The sequence below is a fragment of the Alligator sinensis genome, unplaced genomic scaffold, assembly GCF_000455745.1.
Source record: "Alligator sinensis unplaced genomic scaffold, ASM45574v1 scaffold933_1, whole genome shotgun sequence".
NCBI classification, from domain to species: domain Eukaryota; kingdom Metazoa; phylum Chordata; order Crocodylia; family Alligatoridae; genus Alligator; species Alligator sinensis.
In genome coordinates, this window is record NW_005842542.1 from 84,200 (window position 1) to 98,560 (window position 14,361).

At 43.4% G+C, this 14,361-nt stretch overlaps 1 protein-coding gene across 1 annotated transcript in view; it reads right to left on the minus strand.

Moving 5' to 3' along the window:
* ADCY7 (adenylate cyclase 7) overlaps window positions 1–14,361 on the minus strand; it is a 62,844-nt gene that overhangs the window by 13,907 nt on the left and 34,576 nt on the right. Inside the window, exons 11-18 of the mRNA XM_025213620.1 lie at window positions 13,488–13,673; window positions 11,294–11,337; window positions 8,341–8,421; window positions 7,522–7,594; window positions 6,174–6,271; window positions 4,654–4,738; window positions 2,830–2,967; window positions 112–180 (exon numbers count right to left, since the gene is read on the minus strand). Of these exons, the coding sequence (XP_025069405.1) occupies window positions 112–180; window positions 2,830–2,967; window positions 4,654–4,738; window positions 6,174–6,271; window positions 7,522–7,594; window positions 8,341–8,421; window positions 11,294–11,337; window positions 13,488–13,673 (774 nt within the window). The remainder of the gene's footprint in view (window positions 1–111; window positions 181–2,829; window positions 2,968–4,653; window positions 4,739–6,173; window positions 6,272–7,521; window positions 7,595–8,340; window positions 8,422–11,293; window positions 11,338–13,487; window positions 13,674–14,361) is intronic.

The window sequence follows — 14,361 nt, forward strand, 5'->3', positions numbered from 1 at the left end:
TATATCTTTGTAAAGAGAAGGGAAGATGACAGATTTCTGCCAGCACTATACACAACATTCAAGGTCTGTGATATTTTTTAATCTAGGAAATAAAAGTGATGCTGTACTTACACAGGCAGTGATACACTCGTTACTTGGTCTGGTACAGTTTGAAAGTCTGCTTTCTTCAGTAGGCTGAGTCTTTGGCAAAAAAAGAACATAAGAGCTGATTATGAAAAGGAGTCATTTATTCTCTATTTGTGCAGCATCTAGAACAATGAAGTTCCGGTTGCCCTCTTGACTCTGCTGCAATATAAATCTTAAATAATGCCAATGCCTTGTACTTGTATAACACATCCTCAGAATAAAGCAGTTGCAACAACAGAATCAAACCTGCCATAATTTTTCAAAACAGCATCTCTCCTGCCAACACAGGCAACCAAGTAGGAGAAAGCAAACATTTTGGTGATGTCTACACAGAATATTTTTTTCTATCTGATGGCCCAAAAGCCTGAAACAATCCTTATTCTGAATTCAAAAAGAAAGATTACCTCTGGGCTTCAAAGAGACTTCGACCAGATCCCAAATTCTGCTATCCTAACTCAGAAAGGACTCCCATAACAGGAGCAAAGACTAAGTAAACACTCCAGGATTTGCCAATGCTAGCTTTGGCTTTGATTTTTAAGCAAGGGGGCAGTCACTTTTCATGCTTCCCTCCCTCACTAACTCAAGCTGTCACTAGGAGCACTTACACAAGTTAGATTTTTCACACAATTGGGCCCCTGAAAGCACCTCTATAGCTGTGCTGAGACACAGGTGCACAGATGCAGGGGGCTTTTAAAGTGGCTGATCACCAGGAATCCAAGTTTTCTGTTTCCCACAGAAAAATGGAGAAAGCCATTGATTTCCCCCTTTTATCAGAGAAAACATGGATTTCTCCTTTTAGCAGAGAAGCCAGTGGATTCTCCGCTTTTGCAAAGAGCTCTGCAAGTGGGTTAAGCTCCAGCCTGCAAGAGCTGTTTGCAGACAGGGCAGGAAACCCCCAACCCTGCCCAGAGTGGGAGAAGGAGGGGGAAGGGCAGGGCCTGAGGCTCTCAGTCAGCCACCATTGGACTCAGTTCAGCCTCACTCTTTGTTCCTGGAGTGTGCGAGGTAAGTGGGGCTTGCAGGAGGCTAAGGGCCCCTCTGGCAGGGCTGGGGGGTTGCAGGTCATGGCTGGGGGCACTGGCAGAGCTGGGGGGGAGCCAGGAGCCGGCCCCGGCCCTGCCCAAGCAGGCAGCAGCAGCGGGGGAGCCAGCTCCATGCTGTTTCTGCTGCAGCTGCCTGCTGTTGGGGGCAGGGGTCTGCAGACTTGGATCCCTGGCCCCATAGCTCTGGCAGCTGGGGGCCCCTTCTGGCAGGGCTGGGGGGCAGGGGCTGTGGGTAGGGGGCAAGAGGCACTAGGACAAGGGGGCTGTTGGGGAAATGAGGGGCGCCAGAAGGGCTGGGGGGCATTTATTTTTAATAATGGATTTTGGGGGATTTATCAAAGAATTTGCAACTTTGTCAGAGAATTTATGATTTTTTTATCAGAGAAAACCAGAATCCCTGCTGATCATGTAACAAATTAACCTTCCTCAAATGAGGTATTAGATGAAGGTGCTCCGCTTTAGAGTGGCTTAGGAAACTTGCGTTCCCTTGGGTAAATTTTTCATGCATTGGGCTGGACTTATGCAGCGCAGCCCTGCCCCAGAGGCTGTCAGCAGGGGGAGAAGGAGGTGGAGAGAGAGAGCAACACTGAGCTGTTGGCTGGAGTTTACTGCCTAGCTGGAGCTGGAGGAGGTTGGGAGTGGAACAGAGCCCACCTCACCTTGCAGCCCCGCTCCAGGTACCCGAGCTGGGATAGTGGGAGGAGTGAGGCCAGGCTCACAAGACAAGGGGACTCCATTGCACTGCCCCCTCCAGCTCAGGCCAGGCAAGCTGTGCTTCCTCTTTTCTGCTTTGTCTGACCTAAGCTAAGTGGGGAGGGGAGGGGGGAGAGAGGTGGGGGTGGAACAGAGTCCTTTCACCTCATGGGACCAGCCCAGTTCCCCTACTGAGGTACCTGAGGGAGGGAGCTATGAGGCGGGAAGGCTCTGGCTCCCCTCCCCTTCTCCAGCTCCAGCCAGGCAGCAAACTCCGGACAGCAGCTCGATGCTACTTCCTCCCTCTGCCTCCCCCTCCCCACACTGACCACCCCAGAGCTGGGGGGGTGGGGTGCTGGGAAGAGGGGCAATTCATCTGCCTCTTCAGTTCAGCTGCCTCCTTGGAGGCTGCTGGAGCACCCCGTCTGCTGGCCAGGAGGGCCAGTGCAAATAGACTCGATCCCCCCGACCCAACAGGCAAATGGCTTGGGTCAGGCAAGCACTCTAGTTCACGGCATTTTACGTAAAGCACCATGAGTTACAGTGGGACTCTGAAGGTCTGTCTGCCTTGTAGTTAGTGCAGTATTCTCTAAACTTTATAGAGCTCCCATTCATTGAAGTCAAATAATTGACATGTTATGGAAACTTGGAATATTCCTACAGAAATAGTAATTATAATAAATTATTATTGCTCCTGACATGATAAAAGCAAAGAGAGCAATGACAGAAGAATATTATGTATGTATTTTAGATTCTACAAACTGCTTGGGACCTTTTTTCCCCTGCTGCATCCTAGTCCACATTCCACACAAAATTGTCTTTCTATGCATCAGTGTAAAGTTAAAAATAAGTAGTGAGGCATTACCCATCAGAAAGTAGGGCCCAGGACAAGCCACTTGAGGAAAGAGTCTGTGATGGTCACAATATTAAATAAAATTAACGAACTGAAGGAAATGCAATTACTTACAAAATTAAAAATGGCGATAATCAGCAAGGCACCGACAGTGATGACAGCTAATGGGAGTCTCACTAGAGGCATTGTTTCCACCATCTCAGAAACAGCAGAAAGGGGCCTCAAAGAAGGCCATCGTTCTGAGCAACACCTCTGTAAATGAAATGAATGTCTCAGCCAGATGCATGACACGGACATTAGTGCTCTGACAGTTACTGCAAAAAAATACTCTGTCCCTTGCACAAACTAAGGTCTAAAGACAATCATTGGAGCATTGCAAGAGTGTTACCTCCATTTCTATTGAGACTGATTTTGTTCTCTAATCACAGCAAGAGAGCAAGAGCTGAGACTCTTGAACTCCCATCTGTGTCACTAACTCACTCTGAGCTACTGGACAAGCCAGAATTACACCTTTGATTCCTGCATCTGTAAAATGGAGGTAACACTTTTTTTTTTTTTTTTTTTTTTTTTTTTTACTTTCAAGGGTAGGGTTTTAACACTGATAGAATTTCTACCACACTACATACTGTGACAGCATCCAATGGGAGCCATTACCAAAACATTATAAAAAAGTTACGCTAAATTACAATTCCTGCTAAATTGAAAAATAGACTTTAAAGGCAAATGATTCACACAAACTACAACATACCAACCCCCACCCCCCCAAAAAACCCTCCTCCATTTCCTGATATAGGAAGAAATATTTGCTAAAACATATATTCATTTAAGAGAGCAAGCATAGTAATTGAATATAAACATATTGTTCAGGGACTCTGAATCCAAACAGTCCTGAGGTTAAAATTAAACTGAATGCGATGTCAGTTTTGGAACTTTCTTTTTCCTACCACCATGTGGCTCAATGTATAATACACCAAATATGGAATTCAAGAAAGCTTTGCTACTTAAATCATCTAAAGATTACTATTCATACAGTAGTGTCCTGCACTCTCTGTACCCAATTTCATCTGTCTCTTGGTACTTAAGAAAAAACACCTCTTACTGTATCATTTCTCATAGTAACTGAGATCTACAATGCTGAGGCTGCCAGCCTCATGCTGAAAGGTGCTGGTGAGAGACCATTCAGAAAAACTTTAATTTACTTCCGACTTCGGTCCACCAGAGCCAAGATCTGGTGTCCTTACAGATACACAGCAAAATCCATTTGTTCTCTCTGGAGTTCATGGGGAGGGTTAACATGAAGGCTGGACTGGACAACACTGTTTTTTTAAGATACAAGGCTGTTCTCTGTGTTTGTACAGCTGTTCTCATTTTATTAAAAACCATAATTATATACATTTGACAGTACACCTAGAGTGTCACACAGCAAAGAATAAATTCAAGCACACGGTATTCAATTTACTAGAATTTTAAGTTCAACAAAGATCCTTTAAGGAAAAGCAAGCTACAATATTACCATCATTAAAACACATGGGCATTTTCACTTTTTATATTACAGCTTTATGAATTCTTGTTTAACCCACCCTTGCACTCAAAAAATTGTAGGATTCATAACCAAAATCACTTAAGGAGTAGTGTATAGTATCAAAATCTTGTAAAATTTGGCATAAGAACAGAAAGCACTTGGGGTTTTTAAAACCACAATTATATAATAGAATGGAAGAATTATAGCTCATTTCCAAATGTAATGCCTTTTGTTCAGCATCTAAAACTGTGTTTTAGACACTGAAATATACCCAGCTTGATTATTTCAGCTTTCCTTAAACTGCAAATGCTCAGTACCTAAATGCACGCCATTTATAGGTAGGTGCTTAAAATATTTGAGTGCCTTATTTTAGCCATTAACTTTAAAACAAATAGTTGACCTACATTTTTACTTACCATCCATTTATCAACAAAACACATGCATAAAATCAGTCCAATGACAACTGCTATAATCCCAAATGAAATCCCAAGTTTTGGAGTTCTGAAACAGAGATGAGAAGTGTTAAAAGAAAGTTACAGGTATCATGCCATTATCAAATTCCAACTCATGAGAATACACCCCTTAACTTTATCTCCTAAAAATAAACAAAATTCATTTCTTTCAGTATGAGATGCCCACAAGATAAGGCGTTCCACAGATCAGGGGTGTCAAACATAGGGCTGGTGGGCTAGACCCAGCCTGCAGAGCCCACAGGGCTACCTGCAGTCTGCTGGAAGTTTGGGGAAGGGTCGTGGCCAGGGGTGAGTGGCCTGCCTCAGAATCCAGAGCCCTTGGCCCCTGGTGGACATTGCTATCCAAGGCAGGCAAGGGCAGACAGCCCCGTCACCCTCCAGCCATTTCACCTGCTGTCACTGCTGCGGCCCCAGCTCCTCAGTCGCTAGCCTCATTGCCCACTGTCACTGCATGCACACACATACTCTGTGCTGTGCACCACCATGTGTCCCATGCTCTGTGCTGGAGCTGGAGCCCAAGCCAGCACCTCATACCACATTCTCCAAAGCACAACCATGTGTCGTGTGCTAGAGTTGAAGCCAATACTGTTTGCCCCATGCTCCCTGCTACAGCCACCAATGCCACCCCTATGCATTCCATGCTGAACACAGCCCTGGCATGAAACACATCAGTGGCAGCAGCTCTAGCTCTGGCATGGGGCATGAAACACATGGTGGAAGCTGCTAGAGCCACCCCATGCCCTGGGCAAGAATCTGGCCTACAAGCAGCCCTGTGGTCCAGATCCAGCCCAGGGCAGGATATGAGTTTGATATCCCTGCCATAAAAATGGCTGTCCTCCTGTGGCTGAGATCCACTTCCAGGCTCACTATCAAGATCTCACTTTCACTGCTCCTTCATTCAAAACACATGCTATTATTATCCTATGCATAAACAATAAGGGCAGCACACCAGAGCAGGCATGAAAACATGTTTGCCAAAGGAAGTCTGCACAATCAGAGTTGTGATAAAGAGATATTTAACAAGCCAACACCCTTCTTTTGAGTTCCCCCTCCATGTTCCTTTTTCCTCTTAAAGGAAAGGGACATCTTAGCTCTACTTAATCCTTCTCCTCATTTATAGTCAATCTGGTTATGGTCAGATAAACTATCTAAAACAATACGTCCTCATTTAATTGATCTGTATATTCCTCTGTGTATTAACTGACCATTGTCAAAACACACTATTGAGGAAACACTGTCCATTTTTGTTATGCAGCTGTCCTGGCTCAGGTACCAAAGCTGCCTATATGAATGCAACGTGCTAACAAAGAGCAGGTTAGGATTATATGTCACTTGGTTACAGCCCTGCAGGAAGGTCTGGAAGAATTAAAATGTTATTCAAGCAAAACCTATTGCTTTACCCAGGGGTTCATTTAAAATGTAAAACAATACAAAAAAGAAAGAAAGAAAAAAAATGCACTTACATTGGCATCACAAACATTTGTATCACAAATATACAGAGCAACACAATACTGGCACACGCAAAGTAACTGCTCACTTTTGGGATGGAGATGGTGCGATACTGAAACAGATTGTAATCATGTCAGTAAAGAGAATTACAGAAGCCAACTACAGAATTTACTGAGCTTTTTTAAAAATTAGACAAATCTACCACCAACTATTTTTACCCCCTACAGTTAAAACTAAATACAAAACATTTTTTTTAAATCTAATAATAAAGCAACCATTAATTGTCATTCACAGAATAGTTCAAAAGTATTGATTTCCAACTTAAAGAAGTATTGTACTTGCATAACAGATTATTACATTATATGGGAATTCACACAGTGGATGCATCTACATGTGCAGTTAACACAACGCAATAAACTCCAGGGCCATTTGACCTGGAGTACACTGCTCCCAAGTGCAGTGTTGAGACGTGCACCCAGGACAGCAGCAATTTGGGCTAGGATGGAGCAGCCCTGGTAGGGGAGCACTGGGGGCCAGCCCCAGCCTCCAGGTGGTAGTATCAGACAGTGGAGGGGCAGGCAGGAGCCGGAGGTCTGGTCCCTGGCTTGCTGTGCTGACCGGGCGATATTTGTGCCCAGCAGTCGCCATCTACATGTGTTTGATCTCACTTAATGACTCTACTGTAAGATAGTATTGTCCCTGACAGTACTATCTTACAGTGGAGTTAATTCGTTTACTATGTATTAGTGAAGGCGGTTCTTGAGGGGAGTGGGAGGCATCAAAGGGCAGGTGTCCCAGGTAGGGGGAAGCTTTGTGCGTCCAAATGTGTTCTGCAAAGGGGAAGCAACAGAATGTAAAATGTTTTACTCGTAAAGAGATTTGAAATGCTATGCTGTCCCCATTTAAGTTAAACAACTATAACTGTGAATGATTTGGGCATTAAGAATAATATTACCATTCATACAGGTTATGCACTGTATCTGCCAATTCTGATACTCCACATACAATGACATGAACACCTGTTACACTGTTGTACAGAAACATTTTAAATGTAGCTTCTTGCTTTTGTAATAAAGATGCTCAAAACTAATATGTCTCACTGGCAAAACCCCATTGATTTAAATAGGGCCAGGTTTTAACCTGAATTTGTAACAGACACCTTTAGTCCATAGGATTAAGATTGCCAAAAAAGAGTGGATAAGCCAAACAGTCTGCACTACATCAGATTACCCAAGACCTCTCTGGGCTGCAGTCACCTCAGAAATCCCAATGAAGAAATAAAAGCACTTTCAACAGTTCTCTTCTGCTTGCATAAATTCCAGTACCATAACTATCAAAACAGATTGCTTATCCCTTACCAACCTCTTTTTCAAGTCCTGTTTCTACAAAAAAGAGCCAGAATCTACAGAAGTCATCTGATTTACAACACCACGGTCTGCATTGAAACAGAAAGAGATTTTACAAAACATAGGCAATAACCAAAGTAGCAGGATGCAGAACAGCAAACAAAGCCCTTTAAAAGCCCGAGACCCCGACTCAAAGACCACTTTGTTAGTAAGCTCAACAATTACCAAAGAAATCTATTCTGACAGTTCTGTTAGTATACCAGCCCTCAGAGTAGAAGTGCTAGTGCTGTCAGCATCTGCCTATGTTCTCCAAACTGTCCACATGCGTGCATCAGTTCTTTGCTCCTTAGCTGTTTGTATGCAGAAATGAGACAGAGGACTTCCCACCCTTTTCCTGACCTTCACTCAGCTCATTTCTTTGTACAATGCCCAGATACTTAAAGTAATGTCTAGGCTTTTTAATAACATTTTTTCTCAGCTAGAGCACTGTACAGTACCGTATGGAGCACTTGCATTGGACATGATCAGTTTCCAGGTACAATTTCTTCATTTTCTCAGAAATAAAATATTGTCCCTGGACAGAATTTTACTGTAGAACAATGTTATTAAGCTATACTAGAACACACTGTAATCAAGTTAGAAACGAGGAATAATTAAGAAAGAAAGAAAAACCCAACCAAAAAGAAACAAGCAACAGAAAAAGCCAAGACAATTACTTAATCTCTTGCTGGTTCTGGAAAGCAGAGCAGAGGATGCATCTAGTTTTAAAACTAAGAATACATGTTTGCTCAAAAGAAAAGCAGATCCAAGAAGAAGATAATAAAATAATACATACTTGGTCGAACTAAGACCCTCAATGGTTGACATCATTTCATCATAAATATCTTCCTCCAGCCTTCCTTTCTGAGATGTATTTCTGAGAAAAAAAATATATGTATATAACAAAGCAAATTTGTTGCTTATAAAAAGGGGTTTATCTCTACCCAAACTTCCAAAGTATGCTGCAGATATAAGCATAAAAGGGTTGTCTCATACTGCTACTATTGTTTATTATTGTGATTTTACTATGTGATGTACCAACTCCAAAATAAGCTCTAAAAAATAATTTAAAAACAGGCATAATTAATTTTGAGACTTTTGTTTATAAAATAAGGTTAAATTCAGATGCTATAAATACAAAAATATATTTACCTTTATTGAAACCTAAAAGAAATAAATAAGTAAAAAACTACTGGGAACATTCAATTACTGCTAACGCAACAATGAAAAAGGAATGAATCTCTTCGAAGTTACCCATCCCCTTGCAAAAAAGCCCACTTCTTACTTTTCTGTAGAAAAACAGAAAGGGGGTTAGTGAGGACATATCAGACATTAAGAATTCCAGAGGGAGAGAATTCTGTACTTACAGGAATAAAAAGACAAAAAAGAATATTTATAGTTTACAACTCAAGAAGAATACAACTACATACATCTAAATCTACACAAACTAACACACAAGGAAGGAACACACATTCACGCAAGACAGCAGCTTTAACAGATGAATTAATAACCATTAAGTTACTCATTCAAACAAAATAATTTTGAAGGCACCCTATCTTCAGTGAGTTGTCAAGCTGAATAATCTTCCTTTTATTTTATTTAGCTTACTAAAGAAGTCTGAAATGCCAAATTCTGCAGTGCAAAAGTCTATTAACATGAAGTCAGTTTATGTAAAAGTTTAAAAGCTAAAGGTAGCATTAGCAATGCATGGAGAATATGGCTTGTTTAGTCTTGTGATACATTTACTGCAATATTTATCATTAAAAGATAGTAGTTTCTGAATTACATAGAGCATAAGCACAGCTAAGAGGCATCTCAAGATTAAACACAATGTCTAAAAGTTGGATTTTACAATTTCTTCTATTCAGGTTGAGCAGTAAACTTGCAATAACACATTAAAATGCCTCAGACATCCAGTATATCTTGGAATGATGTAATGAGCAAACTGGAGAACAAGACAATACGTTCCTTTAACAAAGTCCATATAAAGCAATGGCCAAGGCTTGCTATTATGAATATGGGGAGCAGCAGGGGCACTACATAAACTTCCCCAGGCCTGACTGGCCCATAGAGTAGGATAAACAGTGGGATAAATCAGAGCACAACACTAGCTTGGGGTTTTGCAAGTGCTGACATAACCACTGCACTAAGAGTGGAAAGTTAACAAAGTTATTCTCCAAGGAAGAGTCTGTTTCTTATGCTAAACCAATGCTGGTGCTGCATGTTGACTATTTTTCTAGTTTACTAGCTCTCAGGGACAGGTTTGCACAGCACCTAGCACAGTGGATCCTCCCTCCCACTCTGATTAAATCACACAAGTGCTACCATGAGACAAATAATTAACAGGTCATAGGAACAGAAGAACCTGTGTTCCCTATTATTAAACAGATGATAACCTAAGCTAGCAGCACATATGGAGTTGTTTTCTGCTGATCTTTGTCTCCTTTTTCACCTCTCTTCCCTGCTGTACCCTGTTCTACTTCCTCAAGTGAAATGCAATCCAGTAACACTTGAGTGAAGGGACTATCAAGAGGACAGAAAAAAATGTCGTAATATTTTAAATATATGTCCTAAATAACTGAATTATTTCTTAGGAACTTGCAACATCCTTTAAAAATAGTGTAGACCTGATTGGAACCCCTTAAACCTAGGGTACAATAGAGCTACCGCATTTGATTCCAATATGAGGTATTTTTCCCCTTTCACCATGGGGAAAACAAAGGCTTGCCTCAGACTCAAGTATCACTGCTGGGAGCTAGGAGAAGCACCCGTGCAGGGAGTACAGCTGGGGCAGGGACAGCATTGGCAACATGCATATTCCCATTTCCAGCATCTCTCCCTGCCTGACTTCCTTATGCCCTTCTCTTTGTCTCCCTTGTTGGCAGAAATCCAGGCAGGACAGAAGGAAATCCCATGCTGCTGTGTCTCCAGCCAGCTGGGTGACCCGCAAAGCAGCTCCTCCCGGCTTCCAGCTGGAGCAATGCGATTCAGTTGTAGCAAGCATCGGGAAGCTCCAGAGTCACTCCTGCTGCTGCAAAACGCAGCTCTTCAGGAAGCCCAGCTATACAGCATGCAGAGTCCTCCTTGGAGCCTGCTCCCACCCAAAGGGGTGGATGGGTGAGGTGGAAGGGAAGCCAAGCAGGGAAGGAGGAATCTGTCCGCTGCAGATCTGGACTCCCTGCATAGCTGCTCCCTGCAGTGTGGGGTAGGACCAGCTCTGGGACTCACCCTGAGTCCTGATCAGTAGGTAAAGCAGCTGAGGGGGAAGGTGGGCAGGGAGGCAAGGAATAGGGAAGTGGTGAAGGGGGAAGCACCACGGGGGCAAAGGATGGAGAACAGGCTGCCTGCTTCCCCTGCCCTTGCTTGCCCCCACCCCTTCTTCCCCCTCACCCCACCTGCCTCCATCCCTGCTTTCCCTCTGCCTCTCTTTTCTCCCTGCCTGTCTCTTTGACTCTGCTTTCCTCACTCCTTCCCCTGCTCCCCTTGCAAAAGCAGAGACAGACAAATTTAAGATGACCCTCCAATCATTCGATTCTGGACATGGAAAATTATAATAAATTTATAATTTTACATGTCTGGAATCTAATTATTGGGGTCATCTTAAATTCAAAGTCATCTTGGATTTAGCTATATGCAGCAGTTGTCTGGATTTTATTTAAATAAATATCTAAGTCCTATAATTAGGAGTGCATCAAACAGCAAAAGGACCCCCAAAACCATACAGTAAGTAACAAAGTTACTTGACTTACCTATCTGAAGTCCTCAGACGACCTGCCATACGCAAAGGTATTTCCTAAAAAAGGAAAATTTGAGAACACATTTAATACAATCATCTAATAAAAACTGAAGAGATGATTTTAAATGTACTTAAAGAAAAAGTCAACCAGACACCCATGACAACATAAGTGTGAAGAGCTAATTTAAATCATACAGCAGATGTTTATTTTCCACTGGACTACTAGCCACAGAAGTGATACAGAGGTATTGTACAGGATATTACATGATACTTGATCAGCACTGAATGCATAGCTTAATTTCAGACATTCATGTAACAAGAATCTTCTTCACTCACTTGTCTGAGCCCCCCTCCCCTTCAAAAATGAAATAATTCCATTCTACACGGTAGTTAATGTAAATGCTATACTAAATATAAGATGAGGAGTAAAGAAGGAAGCTGTAGTATTCACCTTCAGGTGAAACAAAATAAGTCTAGTGAATCTCCGGAGGAAAGTTAAGATCCAAAAAGAACAGATGATAACCTGGAAGTACTGGGTAGCATCGGCTCTTCTCAGTAAGACAAAACTATCCTTTTAGCCTGGATGGGCTTTTAACAATCAATTCATTTATGTAGTCACTGTCTACCTGTGGCCTTCATTGGGAAAAACATTTAGATATGTGCCAAAGATAGACACAGGCTTAATTTTTGGCAAAACCAGAGATCAAATAGCCACATGGATAATGCTATTTAAGTTTCCAAGGTCAGTTTCACTGTCCCATGGGAATTTTTTTTTTTTAAGTTTTAACACTGAATCAGAATGAAGTAAAAAAAAAAAAAAAAAAATCTCAAAAATATTTTTAAAAATATTTTTATTTTAACTACAATTTCAATTCACTAAAATGTTCCCTTTCTAACAAAGTCATTTCTGTTTTGACAATTGTTTTCTAACCAGAGGTGGAAGATTGCTGCCCAGCTTTATTACCAATCTCTTCTCTCATCTTCATAACATGCAACAATTGAGATCAGCAGAGGAATCAGAATTGGAGCCAAAGTAGAAAAAAGAACAGGATAGAATTTTCCTCTAATAATTCACTCCCCTCTCTTGGGCTGATAATACAGTTTTGATAAACTTTAGGGCACACTGCCAGGTCCAGCTATTCCTTTTGGCTTTTAGAAAATGGGAATCCATTCTTTAAACTGTCAGGACTTTTGTGTATTTGGAGCAATTGGATGGGCCGGTTTGTTTGGCTTTAAATGAGTGTCCAGGGTTCTCAGAGGCTGGGATGGATGCTCTTGTATACAGACTGGGTGGGGGGTACCAAGGATACAAAAATGTCTGAGAGAAGCAGAACTTAAGGTTTTTGCAACTGGTTTGCTAGCAGCAACAGCCCTTGTTCTGCTGGGCATTAGCCATTTTTTTTGCTGTTTTGCTAAGGATGCTGACTGCAAGGTTTCTTCTAAGGTGCGCATGTGCGCAGCTGCACACAACTAAAAGTGTGGCCGCGCACAGCCTTTCAAGGCCGCGCACCAGGAGAGGTGGGGGCGGGAGCCTGCTGCAGGCTCCGCCAGCTCCGCGGAAGTGCTCCGCTTCCCCGCATCAGGGCTAAGGAGTGGAGCACTCCCCTGGAGCCGGCGGAGCCTGTGCCAGCCCCCCGCCGCAGCCTCCTTCCCTGCCTTGCCTTATCTCGGGGAGGAGCCACTGCCTGCCCCGAGTGAGGCTCTGCCGGCTCCGGGACACTGCTCCACTCCCCCGCATTGCCTCAAGGGGTGTTTCCTGCAGGGTCCCAGAGCTGGCAGAGCCTCACTCGGGGCAGGCAGTGGCTCCTCCCTGAGGTGAGGCAAGGCAGGGATGGAGGCTGGGGCAGGGGGCTGGCACGGGCTCCGCCGGCTCCAGGGAAGTGCCCCATTCCCCAGCCCTGATGCGGGGAAGCGGAGCACTGGGAAGCTCCAGCCCCCGGCCCCAGCCTCTCAGCTCCAGCCCCCGGCCTCCAGGCCCCTTCGATAACTACCCCATGCTGGACCAAGGCGGCACGCTCACGGACCACTACTCCTTAGAGGGAACACTGACTGACTGTGCACAGACAGGCATCTGTTTGGCATTTTGTACAAATCGAAATACCTAAAATGGCAACAAGTCCAGCGAAGAGACCAATCACAAGTCTTAAATTCTCCACAACAAATAGGGAGGAACAGCACAAAACCTGGAGTGCAACTTCAGCCCTCACCTTTCTTCGCCTCCCTTGCGGAGCTGAAGATTCACTGCTCACACTTTCTCTGTGGTTCAGGTGGGCAAAGGGTCTAGCCGCTCCCCAAGACTCCAGATAACGTGTCATTCGGACAGAGGCTCGCATCTTCAGCCCATCGTTCACCCTTGCTTTAGGAAGATGATTGTTTGAAGTGCTTTGTTTAGACTAAAAGGAGACAATGCCCAAGTTAAAATATCAGAAAAATCAGCTGAGCCCAGAAGCTTGTACCATATGAGCCTTGATTCCCCATCTGTTGAGCTGTCCTCAAAATCTCCCTGCCTGCAAAACTGAACTCTGATTCCATCTTCTGGCTTCCTGGCCAATCACAAACCATAGAGCTTTACAGACAACTGAAGGGATTTTCTCCACTTGAGAGGAGGCAGAAGGTGAGCAAAACCAAAAGCTTCTGCCATACGTCTTCGGTACATGATTCAAGGGGAACAATACAGTGACTAGGAGGGCAAAGGAGACAGTTCTGCAAAATGCAGATTCAGCTCCAGATTACAATGGGGATTATATCCCCTGTACAACAGTTTTGGGTCAAAGGCCACAAAACTTCCTTCCACAGGACCAAAAGCAGGCAGGGCAAAAAGACTAATGGCTATAATACGAGCATCAATCACTAGTTTGATACTGCATCAATCAATAGTTACATCCTAGCATCTTAGGCATCATCAGGTATGCAAGAGCCATTTCAAGAGGTCTACCGAGTCACCATGACAAACATTCAAATAGCATATGTGCTACAAATGCAATAAACTCTGTGTACAGTCCAGTAAATTATTAAAGCAGATGCAAGTCAGGAAGCCATAAATTCTGACATGGGGGGGGGGGGGGGGGGGGGGGGGGCAGA